The sequence below is a fragment of the Hyperolius riggenbachi genome, chromosome 9, assembly GCF_040937935.1.
Source record: "Hyperolius riggenbachi isolate aHypRig1 chromosome 9, aHypRig1.pri, whole genome shotgun sequence".
Lineage (NCBI taxonomy): Eukaryota > Metazoa > Chordata > Amphibia > Anura > Hyperoliidae > Hyperolius > Hyperolius riggenbachi.
In genome coordinates, this window is record NC_090654.1 from 48,167,902 (window position 1) to 48,190,055 (window position 22,154).

Consider the following 22,154-nt stretch of genomic DNA (forward strand, 5'->3'; position numbering starts at 1 on the left):
TCAGGTTTCAGGTGGTGACCGCATGCCGTGGCTTCCATAGTGATGTATTTATGGGGGAAGATGTAACTGTATCTGCGTGGTCCAGGGAGCGTACATCGTATTTGTAGATTGCATAACCCAGCAGCTGTCAGTATTTGTGACCTCCGCTTTCTCTGCATACAGAGGAGCTATTCCAAAATCTTGTCATAAATCAATAAAAACTCCAAACATGTAAAACTATACGTGCTGCTCTTGTGAGCGCCAACAGAAGGCTATTGTAACTATTAATGCTATACTAAGGGTTACACTTGCACAGCCAGATTGCATTTATTAACCACTTCAGCCCGCAGGTTTTTGTTCACCTTACAGACATGAGCAATTTTCACATTTCAGCACTCCTCCTATTCATTACCCAATAACTTTATCACACCTAAATGTTTTATATCTTGTTTTTTCACCACAAATTAGGCTTTTTATGGACAATATTTTTCGCAATTACCTCATTTTCTATGTATTTTAAAGGAAAAAACATGCCATAAAATGAAAAAATCAGGGCTGTGGAGTCGGTACAAAAATCTTCCGACTCCAACTCCGACTCCTCCTCCGTTTCTGAAACTCCGACTCCGGGTACCCAAAATTGCTCAGACTCCGACTCCTTAGTCTAATACTTAAAAGGAAGGTTCAAGCAAAATAAAAAATGAGTTTCACTTACCTGGGGCTTCTACCAGCCCCATGCAGCCATCCTGTGCCCTCTTAGTCACTCACTGCTGCTCCAGTCCCCCGCTGGCAGCTTGCCGACCTCGGAGGTCGGCGGGACGCATTGCGTACATTTTTACGCATTCCCGCCAGTGCAGGAACACTAACACATACATTTTTACGCGTTACTGGTTCAATGCGTAAATTTTTACGCAATGAACCAGTAATGCGTAAAAATGTATGCGTTAGTGTTCCTGCACTAGCGGGAATGCGCAAAAATGTACGCAATGCGTCCCGCCGACCTCCGAGGTCGGCAAGCTGCCAGCGGGGGACTGGAGCAGCAGTGAGTCACTACGAGGGCACAGGATGGCTGCATGGGGCTGGTAGAAGCCCCAGGTAAGTGAAACTCATTTTTTTATTTTGCTTGGACATTCCCTTTAACAGGGCTGTGGATTTTGTACAAAAATCATGCGACTCCGACTCCTCAGTTTCTGAAACCACGACTCCAACTCCGACTCCGGGTGCCCAAAATTGCTCCGACTCAAACTCCGACTCCACAGCCCTGGAAAAAATACACCATTTCTCTAATTCCATCCACTATAGTTTTAAAATAATGCTGTCTTCGGTAAAACCCATACAATTTATTTGCCCATTTTTCCTGGTTATCCCAACATTTAAATTAAGTTCCCAGTGTATGGGGATAATATTGTATTTGGAAATATAGGTGATTTTTGTTTTCTCAGTTCGCGGACCAGCAAGTTAAGGGGTTCCAGTGTTTGTTTTCAATTGGCCATGTATTAAACATTACTGATTAGTCATAAGTGCCAGTGAAATACCAGAGCTGTTGTTAAATACTGTATACTATTTAATTTGTACATGTTTATAACTTTTCCTTTTTATAACCTGCAGATGGCGCTGAGAAATCTTCTCGGTCAATACTGAACATGTCCACTACAAGTATGTCCTCCCTGGAAACCGTGTGCACTACTTCCACAGACTCTTGTCACCTGACCGCAGCCTCCAGTCCCAGTAACACCCCGCCACCTGTGCCCAGCCGAAGTGCGCACACGACCGTATCACAGAGCTTGGATACCTGCACTTCAGTCCCCGGATCCCTGAATGCTCACAGCAAACGGACCGCACCAGGTCCACCAGAGAAGGAGACTCGCCTGGAAAGTGAGCAGACTTCACAGATCAAGAGAGCAGCCCCGGCCCCTCCCAGCATGGAAGCCTTCAACTTTGTCAGTCAAGAGTGCAAAACAAAAACTCCTTCAAAACTTCTATTAGCGGAACCCACAATCGCCACCACAAGTGTTCCAAACAGCATCGGGGCTGAGTTAATTGAACTAGTTAGGAAAAACACCAACCTCAGCTATGAACTGTCTCGGGTGGCCATCGGTGTGATTGTTGGACACATTCAGACGTCCGTGCCATCTACAGCGCCTGTAATGGAGCAGATTCTTATTTCTTTGGTAGAAAGCAAGGTAAGGCAAGGATCCTCTCCAGGATAGTCATGGTGTATGCCTGATCTCAACCATACACCAGTATTTAGTGTTCAAATCCGGGTTCTTTCATTCAGAAACCCAAATTATGCCATACACCGTACTTCAACACCAGAGCTAGTGGAGAGGGTCACGGGGTTGCAGTCCACGTCACTCTTCATGCGACTCAGATGCTTCCTCCTTCTGACGTGGACCACAACTCCGTGACCCTTTCCACTAGCTTTGGTACTGAAGTACGGTGTATGGCATAGTTCGAATCTAGGTTTCTTCGTTCGGAAACTCGAACACCAACACTACCAATATTATGTAAGGCTTGTGTTTGTCTTTTGTTTTCATAGAACCAGTAAAAGGGATTTGCTTGCTGGATGCTTTTTAAGTATAACCAGTTCTATTAATATGTAATATATACCGTACCTGTTAAATGTAACATTTACAAGACTAGTTTTACCAGGCAAAACTTTTATTTCCTACCCATATGTTGATGAACCACCCAACCTTCAAACCAAAAAAATCACACTTAGGGCCCTTTTCCACCTGCAATCGCTAGCGTTCATGCTGAACGCTAGCGATTGCTGAATCGCAAAACCGGCGATTCCCCCGACGTTTGCGGCCGCGATTTTGCTATGCTATGCACTGCATAGCAAAATCGCGGCAATTATCGCTCCGCCGCGTGTTCGCGTTCCCGACAAAAGCGAATCGCGGTAGTGGAAATGACCTACCGCGATTCCTATGTTAAAAAGCAAACCGTAGCGATTGTAAAATCGCTAGCGGTTTGCGGTTTTGCGATTCAGCCAGCGCAAACGCGCTGGTGGAAAAGGGCCCTTATGAAATACCTGGTAGTAGTCCAGCTACTACATCCTAATCGTGCAGAATCTTTCTGTCTGGGTCTCTCTTCCTACACATACATTACCATATCTATACCTTACCAAGCATTGATGGCCAGGTATGGCAGTTCCCTCTCTTCTGTGTAGGGGGAGACAGACATCATTTTGGGTTAGTGTGTCCTATCCTAGTTTGCAAAAATATATATATATACTTTTTATTGCAAGGAATGAAGCTAAAAATATTTTCAGAAGCTCCTGCATCGAAACCGTATCCTTTTTATGCTTTGTGAGAACGACTGGGTGGACTCATGCCTACAACCCTTATTGTGTCTACTTCCCTGGTTTATTTGTGACATAATACATGTTTTGATGATTTTTCACGGTCGGGTGAGTTGGTGTGGGTCACACTTGATGTTAGAGAGCTCTGTACTCTTCAATCCCACACAGACGCACTCTCACTGTCATAGAATATCCTCTTCAGTGATATTCTCTTTACTCCACATCAACACAAACTTTTGTTCAGGTGTGTGTCCGGTTTCTGTTGACGCTTAAGTATGTTTTGTTTGATGGGAGTTCTATCTCCAGAGGTGCGGAGCTTCAATGAGAGCCAAATTTTCTCCCTCGCACGCCAACCTATATATGGATTGGTGGGAAGAGCTCTACATCTTTGGAGATGGGATTCCTTTTTTGAGACATCTTACCTGGTGGTATGGTGGACATACTGATGATCTGCTTATAGTTTGGTCTGGGCCGGTAGATCTTATACAGGATTTTGTCACATACCTGAATGAGAATGACCATTTATCATTTACTATGTCATATGACCCCAAGGAGATGCATTTTTTGGATTTTACCTGATTAGGTGATGTGGAGAATTTCAGAGTTACTTCCAAGATGTATTGGAAATCGTGTTTGGGGAACTCTGTCTTACAGATCACCAGCTGCCACCTAAGGCATACTATTAGAGCAGTTCATGTGGGCTAATTTATATGTAGGTGCAGGAATAGCTCGACGGATGAGTCTGTGAGGACCGGTGAGCTCCTAACTCTCCATTCCTTGGACGGGTCCATGCCACCCACAGGGCCAGATTTAGGCATTTTACCGACCAAGGCCCACTGTCCCCAACCCCACCCCGCGCCCCAAACTGCACCATCCAGTGCACCACCCGTCCTGCGTGCTCTCTCTGTCCCGTTTATTCCCCTTGTTCCTTTGCTCTCATCTTGGGCTCCCCCCATCATGTGTACTACCCTTGTCCTGTACCCCCCCCCCCCCCCCCCATTCCTTGCTGTGCTTGGGACTGGAGCACCCTGGACCACTGCTGATCACTGTGGAAGCAGGGCAGCCACGGACTGGGTTTGTGACTACTGCAGCTTACATGTTTAGCTTTTTAACTGCCCACTACCCGCCCCTTGCTTCTTGGTGCTTTAGGCCATGGCCTTTATGGCCTTGCCTCAAATCTTGCCATGGCCACCCACTCATTTCACTCGTTACCATCTGGAGCAACCAGAAACTCATCTGGGCATTGTATTGAACCAGCGAGTTGGAAGTGGGCTCAGGCCGGTGACCACGTCTCATGTTTTGTAATCGGAAGTTTGAAAGAATGATTATTTTTTTCCTCAATAATGGATGTGTTGTTTGCTGTACGGTTGTTCTGTTATATTATCCCTTCCTTCCTCCCTAGACGAATGTCTGCTACGTTCTAATTTACGGAGACAAACCTCTTAATTGGAACAATGTTCTCTGTCTGAGCAATCTGGAGACTATTACTGCTTTATGAGTCGGGGAAGTCTGGCTTGTGTACGTTTCCGCAGTGAGATATTGCCTCTCATCGGCACAAAATTGAAATCGCCACAATTCTGCTTGGTACATTACTAGTGGGGAGCAGCTACTGCAATCACAGGGGGCCCAGAGCTGTGGAGGGACCCATCTACTAACCTTCCCTTCCTCCGATACAGAAGTCAATCTTCCAGATCAGGTGTTTTTGTGGTTACACTTGTTATGGGTGTGAAGATCATGATGGCCACTCTTGTTTTATGACCCTTGTGAGATGGGCCCCAGGCTGTGAAGGGCAACAAGGGGAGGTAAGGATTCTTCCACCATTGCAGAGCGTAGTTTGTCAGGGAACCAGGGCTGTGGAGTCGGTACAAAAATCATCCGACTCATTAGTTTATGAAACCTCCAACTCCGACTCCAGTTACCCAAAATTGCTCTGACTCTTAGGGCCCCTTTCCACTTGTGCGGTGGGAATCGCCGCAGTAAAATTTTGCATGCGAATTTCAACATTCGGTTATATGCAAATTTTCATGCGATTCCGCATGGATGACGATGTATGTGAATTTAACCATGGCAGTGCCTGTGTGGTTTTCCATTGATTCCATGCGAAATCGTGTGCGAATTTGCATGACAATTCACATACCAATACCGCAAGCGAAATTCCCTATTAAATACATTGTATGCAAATCGCATAGCGGTGTGCGATATGCGAATTCTGCCGTGCAGATTTTTTTTCTGCACAGAAAAACGCAAAGGAATCCTGACAAGTGGAAACCGTCCCATCCACTTGTATTGGCTATGCGAATTCAAATGCGGTAAATGCATGTGAATTCGCGATAGTGGAAATGGGCCCTTAGACTCTTACTCCATAGCCATTCCTTCCTACTCCACAGCCCTTGCATGGCTATGGAGTGGGTACAAAAATCATCCAACTCTTCAGTTTATGAAAGTTTATGAAACCACCAACTCCGACTCCAGGTACCCAAAAATTCCTCCGACGCCACAGCCCTGCCACAGTCAATGACATTCTAATAATTCTGGCTTGCATGCAAATTTTATGTCGCTTGGAAGTAATGCAGTCAAAATATCATTTGGCCCAATTATGAGGTGCATACAATTTGCTTGTGTGACAGAATTATTGGCATCTTACGGATATGGAAATTTGAATGATGACTACTTGCTTAGGGCCTGAGCCCACTGCTGTGTTCAGTTCGTTTTAACACGTTTAAATGCATTATGAAAATGCATGCGATTTTATGCGTTTGTGTAAATGCTGCAGTGGGCTCAAGCCCTTCTTGCCACCTGCATCTCGGCTACAAGGAACTGAAGCGGTAAAAAAACTTATGATATAATGAATTGTATGTGTAGTAGGGATAATTAATAGAACATTAGTAGCAAAGAAAAGAGTCTTATATTTTTATTTTAAGTTATATAGTGTTTTTTTTTTTGTTATAACATTGCATCATTCTGTCATATTTACAGTTACACACCACACACTGTATTGTAAACTATGAAACAGAGCAGAGCTAATGACCCTTTGAACTCCCCGGCAGTAAAACCGTATCACAAGCTGTCTCTCACTGTTTCTTTAATGTATAAGTGCTTCAGAAAATAGGACCGTCTCCGATCAAAGTTGGGTCAGAGAGCTCAGACAAGCTCTTTTGCAGATAGATAACTGAAGTTTCTTAACACTTCCTGTACTGGAAACAATATGAGACTCTGTTCTTTGCTACTAATGTTCTATTTCTTAGCTGTACTACACCTATAATGCTGGGTACACACCATACAATTTTCTGGCAAATTTACCTGCCAGATCGATTATTTCCAACATGTCCGATCTGAATTCTGATTGACTTTTCAACTTTCCGATCATTTTTAATCTTTTTTGATTGATTTTCATTCAATTCTATGATGATTGAAAAAAATTATTAAACGATCGGAAAATCGAAAATTCAGATCAGACATGTTGGAGATAATCGATCTGGCAGGTAAAGCTGCCAGAAAATTGTATGGCGTGTAACTAGCTTAATTCTTTATACCATAAGTTTATTTCCACTTCAGATTCCCTTTAAAATGACACTGACGCGCTAAAAAAAACTTATGATATAATTAATTGTATGCATAGTATGGATAATTAATAGAACATTGGTAGCAAAGAAAAGGGTCTCATATTTTTATTTTCAGCTATATAGCTTTTCTATAACATTCCATCATTCTCTAATATTTGCAGTTTATACATTACACTCTGCGTTTTAAATGATGGAACAGAGCAGAGCTAATAATGACCCTTTGAACTTCCTGACAGGAACATTAAACAAACAAGAAACAGTGAGAGACAGGTTGAGATAAGTGCTTCAGAAAACAGGACTGTATAGACAAGACAAATAACATTTATATTGCGCTTTTCTCCTTGCGGACTCAAAGCGCCAGAGCAGAGCAGCAGCCACTAGGGTGCGCTCTATTGGCAGTAGCAGTGTAAGGGAGACTTGCCAAAGGTCTCCTACTGAATTGTATAGAGCTGTATAGAGCTCAGAGAAGCTCCTTTGCATAGATAAAAACTGAAGTTTCTTAACCCTTCCTGTACTGGAAACAATATGAGACTCTCTTCTTTGCTACTAATGCTCTATTTTTTAGCTGTACTACACATGCGAATCATTATCTCATATGTTTATTTTAAACTTCCTAAATGTACATATTGCTTATTGCTGTATATTGGTATGTAACCCCGCCCTCCCAGTGATGTCACAGCCTAGACTCTTTAGCTATGCGGAATTCTCCCAGAGCTTTCCGGTAGACCAGTTTTAGGGCCTGTTCACATCTAACAATCGCAAAACGCCGGGGATTAGCGCCGGCGTTTTTTGAGCGATCGCGATTAGAGGTGCTATGCATGCTAATCGCGAACCGCTGTCAAGACCACATGCGGCACCTTCAGCTCCGCGTGCTGCAATTATTCGCAGACTGTTTACGATATTTAGTCCAACGTTCTTTCCTGATTATATTAATTGTAAATGAGGCTGGTGGATCCCTGATTATAGATATTAAACGTCTCGTCTCATCTGCATAATTTCAATTTGACTTTCACAAGTTCTTCAGCGGCAGACGAGTAATTGACGTGATTGTGTGTCGCCCCTCATTCCCCCCCCTTCCTTGTGTGTGTGTGCCGTAGTATTAACTGGGAGACCGACATCTATACCAGGAGAGGAGATGGTATGAGCAGCGTAATATTGCAGACAGCGTCTGGTGGTCTGTCCCAGCAAGTGGAAGTGGCCCAACGCAGGGCTCACATGTTTCCGTGGTCCTGTGTAGCAAAGTGGGCCACTTCAGCGCACACATGCAGCTGCCTAGTGCCTGAAATGGGCCCTGTTATAGCTGCAATGCTATAGTCCATGGCTTGGGTAATGCGTGTGCCGGTAATAGCTGGACTCTGAATTACTTGTTCTTCTGAGTTGCTATGACTTGGTGGGGGAATAGTATTTACCGCCGCCGGGAATTTAAGTGGCAGCTGCCAGTGAGTTGAGCAGAAAGGGGAGCCGAATGATGCCCACACCGGGCATCATTCGGCTCCCCTTTCTGCTCAACTCACTGGCAGCAATTCCATATGTACGCCCTGTGTAGGCTCTTAATAGAAGCTCTTGATTTATATTAGCATTGAAGCTGCTTCATCAGCTGACGCCAAATAGATAGCTTTTAATGTTCCTGGCCAGGAGCCCCATTTAAGCACTTTCAAAGAGTAGCAGAGCTTCAGGCTGTGATCTTCGCCGCTTTTTAGAAGCAAAACATAGGAGCCTATTTTAACCACTTTACCCCCACGCGTACGGATTTCTCCGCCCCTTTTTTCCCTCCTAAAAAACCAGGGACGGAGAAATCCGTACCTTCCGCGCTACTGCCGCTGTCCGCACTCCCTCCGCTCGTGCGCGCGCACCCGCCGCTCGTGCACGCCGCCTCCCACTCGCCCGGAGATCAATGAACGGGAAAATCCATTCCCGTTCGTTGATCTAAGCCCCCGCAATGATCTGCTGCTTCTTTCAGAAACAGCGAGATCATTGTGAGTCTCCCAGCCTCCTACTGCTTCCTGTAAGCGTCCTTCCGGACGCTTACAGGTCGCATGTAAACAAACACTCTGTGGCCATCTTGTGGCCAAATAGTAAACTACACCCTAAAAGCATTTTACATATACAAACATTACATTTACACAATAAATTAACTCATTACCTCCCACACTCCCCAATTTATTTATTTTTTTTGTAATTACAAAAAAAAAAAATACAATAAAAAAAAAAACATAAATAGTTACCTTAGGGACTGAACTTTTTAAATATTTATGTCAAGAGGGTAGAACACTGTTACTTTATAAACTGCGGGCTTGTAATTAGGGATGGATGCAAAACTGAAAAAAATGCACCTTTATTTCCAAATAAAATATTGTCGCCAAACATTGTGATAGGGACATAATTTAAATGGTTTTATAACCGGGACAAATGGGTTAATACATTTCATGGGTTTTAATTACAGTAGCATGCTTTATTTAAAAACTATAATGGCCGAAAACTGAAAAATAATAATTTTTTCCCACATTTTTTCCTATTTCCCCATTAAAACACATTTAGAATAAAATAATTCTTGGCATAATGTCCCACCTAAAGAAAGCCTAATTGGTGGCGAAAAAAACAAGATATAGTTCATTTCATTGGGATAAGTAATAATAAAGTTATAGACAAATGAATGGAAGGAGCGCTGAAAGGTGAAAATTGCTCTGGTGGTCAGGGGGTAAAACCCCTCAGTGGTGAAGTGGTTAAGGAGGTAGCGATCTGCTGACAGATCACCACTTTCTTGTTCTCCAGTTGCAATCAGTGGTGATCAGTGCCTTCACTGCAGTTACCCTTAAGGCGGATCTGAGATGAAATACTAACTATAACAAGTAACTTGTCTATATATCTTATCTAAAGTTTAGATAGTTTACACAGCAAATCTAGCTGCAAACAGCTTCAACAGTATATGATTATTACTTCCTGTGATACAATGAGAGCGGCCATGTTCTGCTTGTTATCATTACACACAGGCAAGCAGCTCTGCATCTCCAGCCCTCAGCCTGTGAAACCTCTCCTCCTCCCTTCTGCCTCTGAAATATCTGGCTAGTAACACCACCACCTCCTCCTCGTGCCCAGACTGAGCTCCCATAAGCCCTTGCTACATGGGTCTCAGAGTGCCTAGGCGCTGGAGGAGCTGTGGGCTAGACTTGTTTAGTTTATAGGGAATTAAGGTATTCAAACAAAATAAAAAGTATTTGGCTTGAGGAATGCCGTATAAACTATATGAAAGGAACACAATTATGCAATGAGTAAAAGTTTATCTTGGATCCACTTTAAATAAGAGCTTTATTAGAATGATTATAAGGAAAGACTGTTGGATTAAATTATTTTAAACTGATAGCAGTTTAAGATAATTTAATCCAACAGAGTTGCAGGTTCCGTGTAATAGTCGTAGCACGCAGCCAGGATGGCTAAAAAGCGCCAGTGGAGAGGAGGGGGTGGATTCGCAGTAGACTGGTCGCTATCCATATTTATAGACATCCTAGCTGCATACTGTTACCTTTACTGGGTAATGTATATAAACCGTATTTTTCGGCATATAAAAGACGCTCTGGACTATAAGTTGCTAGTTTTAGAGGGCAAAAAACAGGGAAAAAGAATATACTAAACCTGGTCCGTCCATAGTCCTCGAGCATCTTGCAGATGTTCACCCCCAATTATTGTGTTCCTATGTGTCCTTTTGTGGCCCCTTCTGTCCTTGTGTCCTCCTTTGCTCCCCCATGTGTTCCCTTCTGTCCCCCTGGGTCCTCCTTTGCACCCCCTGTGTGTCCCCTTCTTAGAGGCTCACTATGTTGGACGGCTTTTTTTCCAGTTGGCAATTTATTGGCCTGAGGAAGCGGGCTCAGACCTGCGAAACATGTTGCCTGTGCTAAAAATAAAGACCCTTTGTTTATACAAAGATCTCGTCTGAGGTAAGCCACCTCAATTTTTTCTGCTTTAATTGTTTATAACAAGTTTTATACACAGTAGGGTGCCTCTTTTCCCGTACTGTCTCCCTGTGTTGTCCTCCTTTGTTTCCCCATGTGTCCCCTTCTATCCCCCTGTGTCCTTCTTTGCCCCCTCTCTGATCACTGCAGGATGAGGTGAGCCACACTGCTGCTACTTACATATACGTATACACGGGTCACTTCTGACCTCCCTCCCCCCCCCTCACCCCATCCTCCCCGTGCCTGCATTGTCCCTCTCTGTGTCACTTCTGTTCCCTCCTATGCCTCCAGTGTCCTCCTCTGTGTCACTTCTGCCCCCCCCCCGCCCGTGCCTGCAGTGTCCCCCTCTGTGTCACCTCTGTTCCCTTCTGTGCCTCCAGTGTCCTCCTCTGTGTCACTTCTGCCCCCCCCCCCCCCCGCCCGTGCCTGCAGTGTCCCCCTCTGTGTCACCTCTGTTCCCTCCTTTGCCTCCAGTGTCCTTCTCCGTGTCAACTCTGTCCCCCTGTGTCTTCAGTGTCCGCCACTGTGTCCCTCTTTACCACCTTGTCCCCCTTTGTGCCTCCTTCTGTCTTAGCTATGACCATAATATGCCAATTTCGCTTACGGAAAATTCATGTACAATTTCACAGTTACGATTTTAAAATTAAATTTTACGTAAAGCATGCAAATTTCCTGACGCTGAATCACTGATTTGCTCAAAAATGTATATTCAGAGCTCACTGTTTAGTAGTGTACTGCAGTGAGATGTCATTTTACCGAGTTTAATAAACATTTTTTTTCTTAGAATTTTTTAACATTTTCTCAAACATCATATTTTTGAAAACATTTTTTGACTATCGCCAAAATCGTCGGATCATTTGTTAGTCGGGGGACTACCTGTATATATGACTAGAGCCATTAAGCTACAGCTAGGCCAGAACAGAGCCTTCCATCACTCCCTCTATGTGGGTTTTGTTACAGGAAGAGACTTCAATGAATTCTCACGTTTTTTAATCTACCATCAAGTGAGAGCTAATTACTGTTATTATTTAATAGCTCTGCAGGATATTATTGTCTCATTAATTACATTTAAATGTTTTTGCAGATTAAAAAAAAAATTTCCCCTCCCCGTCTGTCTGTGCCGACATTGCCGTGTATCAGATTGTGCGCAAGCAATAAAGCAGTTGGAATAGTGGCGTGATAATGGTAGCCGGGTAAGGCTACAGCTGGGTAGGTTAGTCAAAGTGTGTACGTTTTTAGGGCGCATTCCCACTTTCGGAAATGGACGTGGCACCCGTGCTGATGCAGTTTTGCGTCCGTATCCTTTTGCTGTGCCATGCAGGGCTATGGGGATGCGGATGCGTGCTGCGGAAAACTGCAGCGTGCATCATTTATTTTTTGCCCCCACGTGATTTGGATGGAGCCAATTGATTTCAATAGGCTGATTTGTGAGATGGGCCCTCGATCCTGCTCCTAGCAATATGCAAAATATCAGCTGCTTTTTCTCAGATAGATGAAAGGGTTTCGCCTTCTATTTACATTTCAGAAAGGCTGACTGAATTTGACAAGCTCATTTGCATAGATAACCACTCCTGCTGTTTAATACTTGCTGTTTAGGGAAACAGTAAAGGTAGCCTTAAGCCTCATCTACACACGTAGATGAGGCGGCGATGTGGCTTATCAATCGAGCCGCTGTTGCGGCTCGATTGATAAGATCCGACAGGTCAGATCTTGCTACCGCGGATTTCCTGCCCGTTCCCCGCGAGGGGACAATGGCAGGGAATCAAGCGGAAGATGCGCGGCGCGGGGACAAGCGGGTATCGAATCCGGCGCGGGCGAGCGGGGACGTGGAAGAGGCGATCCGGCGGCTAATCGAGCCGCCGGATCGGAGCCTCATCTACGCATGTAGATGAGGCTTTACGTCTGAAGATTATCGGCAGATTCGACAAAGAGACAAATTTATCTCTAATTGAATCTAATTAGAGATAAATGTGTCTCTTTGTCGAAGCTGCCCATATACTGCAGGCCGATTCCTGTCTCATTTCAGCATGAAATCTTTGGGGAATCGGCTGAGCCGCATACATGCTGGCAACGGTGCGTAGCGTCTCATATCAGACGCTATGGGCCGAATGCGGCTGATAGAACCTGGAGAGACGGACGGACACTAGGCAGAGGCTGACACAGGGCAGGTAATGTATAAATGCACAGATGGAGGGGGGAGTGCATATTTATATATTGGGGGCAGCGGTGGGGGTTTCGTCGCTCGTTCTGAAATTGGCCATCGTACTGCCACACACCCGATCAACCAACTTCAGGTCGACATCTTGCACCAGGTGCGATCAACGAACACGACCAATTTTGGCCTGAAATTGATTGCACCATTGGTCAGGCCTGCACTTGGCGGCACCGATTTTTAACCAATTGGATAAGTATAGTTGAATTGGTTGGTCGATCGGCCCCCAAAGTTGCCTGATGTATGGGCACATTAAGTGTCCTTAGACAATTTCTTTAAAGTGGACAACAATTGTTCATTAATGAATGCAAAAGAGCCCTTAATGTAAAACTCTGTGTCAGTGGCAATAACTCGCCCCCTAAATCACAAAAGGTCTGAAACTCCGCTCTCCTCCATTGGCAAGACCGCTGCGGCCATTTTAAGTGTTCGGGAGCTCTGTGGCCCCCTACTCCCTCCCCCCCCCCCCCCAAACCGTTTACCATGGCCCTCCACCAACTTAGCAGCCATCTATCATGTTGAGCTAGGGGCGGGCCTAGGCAGTGCAGGTGGGAGTGGCAACGGAGTTCAGAACACTTCAGAAAAAAGAGCAAAGCCGAGGGGGAGCAGTTTGACTTATCAAGCACTTGGTACTGTCATTGGCCCACCTCCAGCTATCTCGGGCCACAGCTGCTGAGCTAGGTGCGGGCCGGGGCAGTACAGAGTGGCCACAGAGTTCAAAACACTTAGCTGAGAGCAGGGGGAGGAGTTCCAGACCTATCAAGCACTTGGTGCCATCAGAAATATTAGAGTTCAGTTTTCCAGATCAAAGTTCAAGAGAGACGAAACGGTGTTTGTGGTTTCCAGTCCATTTTACCTGGATCACAGGAAGGCAATCAGCTCTAATGATATGAAAGCTCTGTAGCCTCCAGATATTGTTTCAGGAATCCGTGGTGCTCAGTGAATGCTTTTTCCCCATTCCTCTGGATCTGATAAGAGCTGTGTAATTGGTAACCCTACACTCCTATCTGTGCACCAGGCTCCCCCAGACACAGGCCAGCTCCATGGACGTTGGCAATTATAACCCGCCCAGCAGGAATAAAATCACTAATAAATGAGGCTGTATTTTCAAATGAGGCCTCAGGAGAATGAAATCCAATAAATTAAATTAAACTTCTTTTCTGTAATGCAGCCGCCTGCTTTGCGAGGCGGACCTCTTGGGAAGCCCTGCGCCGAGATTTAGATGTCTTCCTGCTGTAGCAACCCTCCTGATTACTGCAGTGCCCTTTCCTCTTTTATGTTTGTGTCTCTCTCCTTGTGTTTATTGCTTGTTTTCTTTACACTGGTACCAGATTTATTGCATTTATTTGCCCCTCTCCAGCTCTAAGGAACGGCTGATGCAGTGGAATCGGTTGACCTGCTTGAAATTCTGTTTAGTTTGATTGTGCAAAGGGTTTACATGAATATACACCAGTTTCACAGAGCCACACCCCTTTAGTACCTCCGTCAATCCATTTAAATCTTCTGGGGGATTGAGCACATTTTGTATGTAAGTAGGCAGTTGATGCCCGGTCCCACTATAAATTTGTATTTTCGGGATAAAAAACACAATACGCTTATAGGCATTGCACTTGCGCGTATGTATGCACATTAGTAATCATGTTTGTATTTCCATTCAGACTCCTATAGGGGAAACCCAAAATAAAAATGGAGATCAAATTTTTGTTTTTGTTTGTTTTTTGTTTTACAGTATTTAGCGCTCCCCTTGAATGAAATAGGAGCACAATATGCAGCATGCTGAGCATTTGTGTGTTGGGGAAAATGCTCGGCATAAGTGGGACACTTGAACAGGCATTGTGTGGTAAACGATAAACCGCATACCTGATTTGAAAAACGTGCATTTTCCAAATGTTGGGGGGGGGGGGGTGATGGGAAAGCAATAGCGGGAATAAGCCCTAAGAGGCGAACCTAGCGTTAATTACGGTTAGCGCTGGGATGTTTAAAGAACACCTCCGGGCCAGACACATATGCAGTCTATGCACTGTGTATATTTAGATGAACATATAAAGTTTACATCTGATACATCGGAGTGGATAGAACAGACTCACATTTATATCTGTAGTAGCACTTCCTTCTTTCGCATGCTGAAGCCTTGTCCACGTACACCCTCAGCACCCTCAGGTCCTCCCCTCCAGCCTGGTTCCCTCCCCTGCTCCTCCCTCCCCTGCTCTCTGCCTTTTTGGATCAAATTACATCCCTTTTCATAGAGAGGAGAGACAGGAGAACAGCTGCAGCCTATCTCATCATGTCTGTTTGCTGTAAATCTTATTCCACATGTCTGTCTGTCTGCCTGCCTAGATTAGATCACATCTCTTTTTACAGTGGTGTGGGCTGGAAGCAAGGCATGGCGGTGGAGTTATGACATCAACCCCCCAGCATCCTTTGCACCTATGGTTTGTAAAGAAAATAAATCACCCAGTAGCAATTTCATAGTCGGGCGGGAATTTCAAGACCCTGTGGGTGAGAAAATCACACTTTTATTAAGTGTTATTTTATATATCTTGGAAACATATTAGTTTTAAAGCAAACTGTAATCTATAATTTAGATACTCTTTTTTTTTTTTTTTAAAAGGGGTTCTGTAGCATTTTTTAAAATCAAAGTGTCACTTACCCGGGACTCCTAACACCCCCCCCTTACAGATATCCTGTCCTGCGCCGCCTCTCAAAAATCCTCCGTTCCCCGCTGCGGGACACCGTCCAATTATTAGACGAATGTCACTACGTCTGCGTGGCTGCGGACGTCCTTTCTCCCGTTCTCATCTCCGGGAGCGTACCACGCAGGCGCAGTGCAAAGTTTTCTCGTACTTCGCAGTAGGCTCCCGGAGACTCCCGGGAGCAAGGACACGCACGGCCGAGGACGCGCAGCCGCAGTAACATTTGTCTAGTTAGATGAATAAATGGGTATGATTCCGCAGTGGGGAACAGAGGATTCTTCAGTGACGGCGCAGGACAGGATATCTGCAGGGGGCCGTTAGACGCCCCGGGTAAGTGACACTTTTTTTTTATTTTATAAACCACTACAGAACCCCTTTAAAGCAAACATGAAACAAAAAAAAAACCTTGTGATATGAATTGTATGTGTAGTACAGATAATGAATAGAACATTAGTAGGAATTTTAAAAACGATTTCATCAAACGGAATAATTGATCGAAATTCTCTGATCGAAAAAAAAATGAAAGAATTGTACCATGTATGGGCATCATAAAAGTGACTCCGGCCCTATGGGAGAGTGTTAGCACTTTGCCTAGGCTTGTTCAGTTCCCTGGAGTTGGCCTTTAACATCACAGCTTTCCCCCTTTATAAATACAGACTTGGCTTTGAATATTTTCTGTTGCTGCACTCTGGCTGCCTCCTGTGTTTGCATACATACATTATTTTCCCCCTTGTTTCTTCCTCTCCTGTAGAAACAAGACACAGGGCTGTATTTGCTTTGTGCACGCTGTGGAAGGCTGCACTCGTGGGACGCAGTTTGTTTGGCGCACAGACGCCGCGCTCCTTCCTGTGGCAGCATACAGCTGTTTTCTCTCTCTAATTGAGATTTTATAGAGGTGTTCGCAGCTGTGCGGTCGATCGCTGGATGGTTTCCTGGTGGAAGCTCCACTGCAGCAATAGACAAAGTGCTTCAACAAGCAGATTAACAAATGTTTCATTTCTGAACCACACACATGATGTGGAAATCTGATTTGTATGTTATTCTTATTATTGCTTTAAATAGCATCAACCTCTTCTGTAGCCCTGTACTAATACAGTTATGTGGATAAACAAGGAGCAAGGGCGACATGGATCAAAGCGCATCTTTATAACACATTATTATTGATTTATATAGCGCCAGCATCTTCCGTGGCGCTGTACAACAGCATACAGAGTATAACAATACAACAGTTAATACAAGACAAGGATGGAGTGCAACTGATGATTACACAGGGATGGGAGGTATGCACACCCATTACACAGCATTGTGAGACAAAAGGGGAAGAGAGCCCTGGCCAAAAGGCCTTACAGTCTAAAGGTTTAAGGTACAGGACCAGGGCTCTGGAGTTGGTACAAAAACCATCCAATTTCGACTCCTCAGTTTATGAAACCAACTCAATGTACCCAAAATTGCTCCGACTCCTCAACGCCGACTCCACAGCCCTGTACAGTACAGTAGGTAAAGGGAAGATGCGTATGGAGTGGTAGAAATGGTGGTCAGTGGCTGAAGTGTCCTAGGTAGGAGAGTATGCTTGCCTGAAGAGGTGAGTTTTCAGATTGCGTTTAACCTTTTGAGGACCACAGGCTTACACCCCCGTAGTGCCCAGGCGAGTTTGTACAATTCTGCACTGCGCAGCTTTAATTGTTTATTGCTCGGTCCTACAGCTTATCATCCAAATGAAGCTTTACCCCCTTTTCACCCCACCAATAGAGCTTTCAGTTGGTGGTATCTGAATGCTGCTGCAATGTGTATTTTTTTTTTTTAATAAATTTCGTTTTTTTTATAAAAAAAAAAAACGCTATTTTTTTTCTCCTTTCTCCCGCGATCCCACCACTACAATCACCTTTCATAGGCATCAGCCTATAAGAGGGATTATATTGCGAGCCACTCCAGTTTAGTGACAGGCGAGTCCCCTGCACAGTGCTGCACTTGATCCCAGTGCTGTACAAATGTAAACAGGCTTTTTCTTTTTTTTGTTTACATCCTGCCAGCTCCGATTGCGGCTGGCAGGCTGCTTACTATGCGCCGCTCTGTATTATGGCAGAGAGCGTGTGTGCAAGCGGGCGTGCATTCCTTGCAAATCTCGCCTCCCATGACATGATGCCTTTTTGGCATTAGGCTGTTCCCCAGCAACCATGGTCCCGCCGCCGATCGGCGTTAGGCGGTCATTAGCTGGCTAAGAAGAGTAAGTGTGGGTGAGTTCCTCGAGCCCCTGGCAGCCATCGTGTGCCCTCGCTGTGGCTCCACTCCCAGCCGGGGGTTTCCTCTGGTGCAGATGCCAACCTCACCAGGTTGGCATCTACTGCGCCTGCACGAGAGCCGCTTGCGGTTGCGCTGACGTCATTTGGAGTGTTCTGCACGGAACTACTCTGCTTGCGCAGTATTCTCCAGATATCCGCGCGAGCGGCTCTTGCACAGGCGCAGTAGATACGACCTGGTGAGGTTGGCATCTGCACTGGAGGGGACCCCAGGCCTCCGGCTGGAAGCAGAGCTGCGGCGAGGGCACAGGACGGCTGCCAGAGGCTGGAGGAAGCCCGGGTAAATAGATTTTTGTTTTTTAATTACCTTGGACCTTCCCTTTTAAAACAGAAGGTAGCTGTGATTGTTTCGGATTGGTTAAACCTAACCTGAATAGTCTGTATGCATTTTGGATAGAGCCATATTAATCCATGCCATGCACTGATGAGGATCACCCAGCCGGAAACCATCTGTATGCACGTTGGATTACTGGCGCTCTGTAATATCAACAAGCTACCACATCATTGCATTCTAGCAGTTCTGGAGGTGTGTTTATCTATCGGGAACAACAAAGGGATGATTTGCATATACAGCAGAGATGCATCGTGGGGCACTCGAAGCATCTCTGACGCAAGGGATGTGCGCTCTTTATGTATCTCTCCAGCAGCCGCCGGAGAGCTACGAAGAGGGTGCACTTCTCTTGCGCAGACTGACTGCGGATGTTACGGGACCCGGTACCCGACCTGGAGAAGGCCGAGGATAGCGGCGTGGGAGCGAACGCTGCGCATGTGGCTGGAGGAAGCCTCAGGTATGTATAACGCTATCCGATACATGACAGTCCACAAGAATGCTTGTTTATAGAATATTAATCCAAGATAATAATTACAAAACGTTTAAGCAAAAGTATAACTTGTCCTAGAGATCAGAATTAGAGTATCCCATGACCATTTGTCTCTCTTATAGAAACAAAATTATAATTTGGGATGTAGATAGGTGAACAAAGTTCACTTATTCGGCAGCTAATGGTATATGGCAAAGGAAGACAGGGTTTGGGATAAACGAGCTTATATTTAAGTGAGATAGTGACTAGTTTGCAACGATGCTTCCAAATTTTAGAAAAAGGTCGTATATGAGTATATGTGAACTCGTCAAATCTATATATAGAAGATATATACAGGAACTAATGAGAATAGAAGTAGTAGTATGTTATTGTCATTAGTATATGGTGTGTGTGGCCACCAGATTGATAGATAGGATAGTATTGCAGCTCTTTGTACAGGATGTTCTGACTTTATTGGTTCTGCGCTCTAATGTTCTGTGCCCAGTTTATTATGCCAAAAAATGAATCAAGCGGCTGCAGTCCTTCCCGTAGAGCCCCGAGCTTACTTCTTCAACTGGGGGATTTTCGGCCACATGACCAATTTATTTTTTTTAAAAAGAGGATTTGTAGCTTCAAACAAACACGTAACATTTGAAGAACCTCGTTCATAGCGCAGCTATCAGGCGGTGTATTTAGATGCGCATCTGAAGATAAATGTCTCTTCGCTTTCGACCTTGAGTTCCAAAACGAGCCAAAATACTTAATTTTTTTTTCTCTCTTTCGCTTGCGTTTGATATTCAAATACATTTCAGTCATGAGGACAAATCATTCTGACTTTTCCCATCCCCCTGAAAAAGTCAAGGAAATGGGGGATTTGTAAAATTTCTGTATCATGCCGTCACGTGTGCAGGCGCGTTTTCTTTTATCCTGAAATGCGGCACCCAAATCCTAATTATGCATTTTGTCAAATTTCTCACACAGCTCTCTGCTTTTGCGGCTACCTTTAATTAGACCGTGGAAGCTTGAAATGAGATTGGTATTATTATTATACCGCGCTTTGTACATTCCCGCCCTAGCTAAAATGAAAAAAATGGCTAATAGCACAGCAATCATGAGTGAAATTACAGCTTAAAATATGGTAAGATGCCGTCATTAGTCTATTAAAATTGCACACTTTGTCAAATGCTTGCAGCTTGAAACAATTTCTCTCAATCTGGGAGCGTAATTTTAAGTTTTGTGGCTCTGAAGCCGTCAATCAGTAGTTGGGACACGGACTAGACTGTAAAGGCAGTTTGTGTATGAGACGGAGGATGGCAGATGTAGTTCAAACACAGGTTAATGAAATGCTGCTGCAGGTGTCCTTAGGCCAGGGGAAGCAGGATGGGATTAGGTCAGGTGAAGGAGGCTGCGGGTGTGGTTAGGCCAGGGGAAGGAGGCTGCGGGTGTGGTTAGGCCAGGGGAAGGAGGCTGCGGGTGTGGTTAGGCCAGGGGAAGGAGGCTGCGGGTGTGGTTAGGCCAGGGGAAGGAGGCTGCGGGTGTGGTTAGGCCAGGGGAAGGAGGCTGCGGGTGTGGTTAGGCCAGGGGAAGGAGGCTGCGGTTGTGGTTAGGCCAGGGGAAGGAGGCTGCCGGTGGGGTTTTGCCAGGGGAAGGAGGCTGCCGGTGGGGTTTTTGCCAGGGGAAGGAGGCTGCCGGTGTGGTTAGGCCAGGGGAAGGAGGCTGCTGGTGGGGTTTTGCCAGGGGAAGGAGGCTGCTGGTGGGGTTTTGCCAGGGGAAGGAGGCTGCTGGTGGGGTTAGGCCAGGGGAAAGAGGCTGCGGGTGGGGTTAGGCCAGGGGAAGGAGGCTGCGGGTGGGGTTAGGCCAGGGGAAGGAGGCTGCGGGTGTGGTTAGGCCAGGGGAAGGAGGCTGCCGGTGGGGTTTTGCCAGGGGAAGGAGGCTGCGGGTGGGGTTAGGCCAGGGGAAGGAGGCTGCTGGTGGGGTTTTGCCAGGGGAAGGAGGCTGCTGGTGGGGTTTTGCCAGGGGAAGGAGGCTGCTGGTGGGGTTTTGCCAGGGGAAGGAGGCTGCTGGTGGGGTTTTGCCAGGGGAAGGAGGCTGCGGGTGGGGTTTTGCCAGGGGAAGGAGGCTGCGGGTGGGGTTTGGCCAGGGGAAGGAGGCTGCGGGTGGGGTTAGGCCAGGGGAAGGAGGCTGCGGGTGGGGTTAGGCCAGGGGAAGGAGGCTGCGGGTGGGGTTAGGCCAGGGGAAGGAGGCTGCGGGTGGGGTTAGGCCAGGGGAAGGAGGCTGCGGGTGGGGTTAGGCCAGGGGAAGGAGGCTGCGGGTGGGGTTTTGCCAGGGGAAGGAGGCTGCTGGTGGGGTTTTGCCAGGGGAAGGAGGCTGCTGGTGGGGTTTTGCCAGGGGAAGGAGGCTGCTGGTGGGGTTTTGCCAGGGGAAGGAGGCTGCGGGTGGGGTTTTGCCAGGGGAAGGAGGCTGCGGGTGGGGTTTGGCCAGGGGAAGGAGGCTGCGGGTGGGGTTTGGCCAGGGGAAGGAGGCTGCGGGTGGGGTTTGGCCAGGGGAAGGAGGCTGCGGGTGGGGTTAGGCCAGGGGAAGGAGGCTGCGGGTGGGGTTAGGCCAGGGGAAGGAGGCTGCGGGTGGGGTTAGGCCAGGGGAAGGAGGCTGCGGGTGGGGTTTGGCCAGGGGAAGGAGGCTGCGGGTGGGGTTTGGCCAGGGGAAGGAGGCTGCGGGTGGGGTTTGGCTAGGGGAAGGAGGCTGCGGGTGGGGTTTGGCCAGGGGAAGGAGGCTGCGGGTGGGGTTAGGCCAGGGGAAGGAGGCTGCGGGTGGGGTTAGGCCAGGGGAAGGAGGCTGCGGGTGGGGTTAGGCCAGGGGAAGGAGGCTGCGGGTGGGGTTAGGCCAGGGGAAGGAGGCTGCGGGTGGGGTTAGGCCAGGGGAAGGAGGCTGCGGGTGGGGTTAGGCCAGGGGAAGGAGGCTGCGGGTGGGGTTAGGCCAGGGGAAGGAGGCTGCGGGTGGGGTTAGGCCAGGGGAAGGAGGCTGCGGGTGGGGTTAGGCCAGGGGAAGGAGGCTGCGGGTGGGGTTAGGCCAGGGGAAGGAGGCTGCGGGTGGGGTTAGGCCAGGGGAAGGAGGCTGCGGGTGGGGTTTGGCCAGGGGAAGGAGGCTGCGGGTGGGGTTTGGCCAGGGGAAGGAGGCTGCGGTGGGGTTTGGCCAGGGGAAGGAGGCTGCCGGTGGGGTTTGGCCAGGGGAAGGAGGCTGCGGTGGGGTTTGGCCAGGGGAAGGAGGCTGCGGGTGGGGTTTTGCCAGGGGAAGGAGGCTGAAGGTAGGGAAACAGGCTAGATGGACATGGCTAGGCGGGACATACAAGCAGAAGATGGGTGAGGGTG

General features: G+C 46.8%; 1 protein-coding gene across 1 annotated transcript in view; it reads left to right on the forward strand.

The window, feature by feature from the left end:
* The window catches only part of NCKIPSD (NCK interacting protein with SH3 domain), a 144,108-nt gene that overhangs the window by 90,275 nt on the left and 31,679 nt on the right, over window positions 1-22,154 (forward strand). The window contains exon 5 of the mRNA XM_068252696.1: window positions 1,585-2,159. Within this exon, the coding sequence (XP_068108797.1) occupies window positions 1,585-2,159 (575 nt within the window). The remainder of the gene's footprint in view (window positions 1-1,584; window positions 2,160-22,154) is intronic.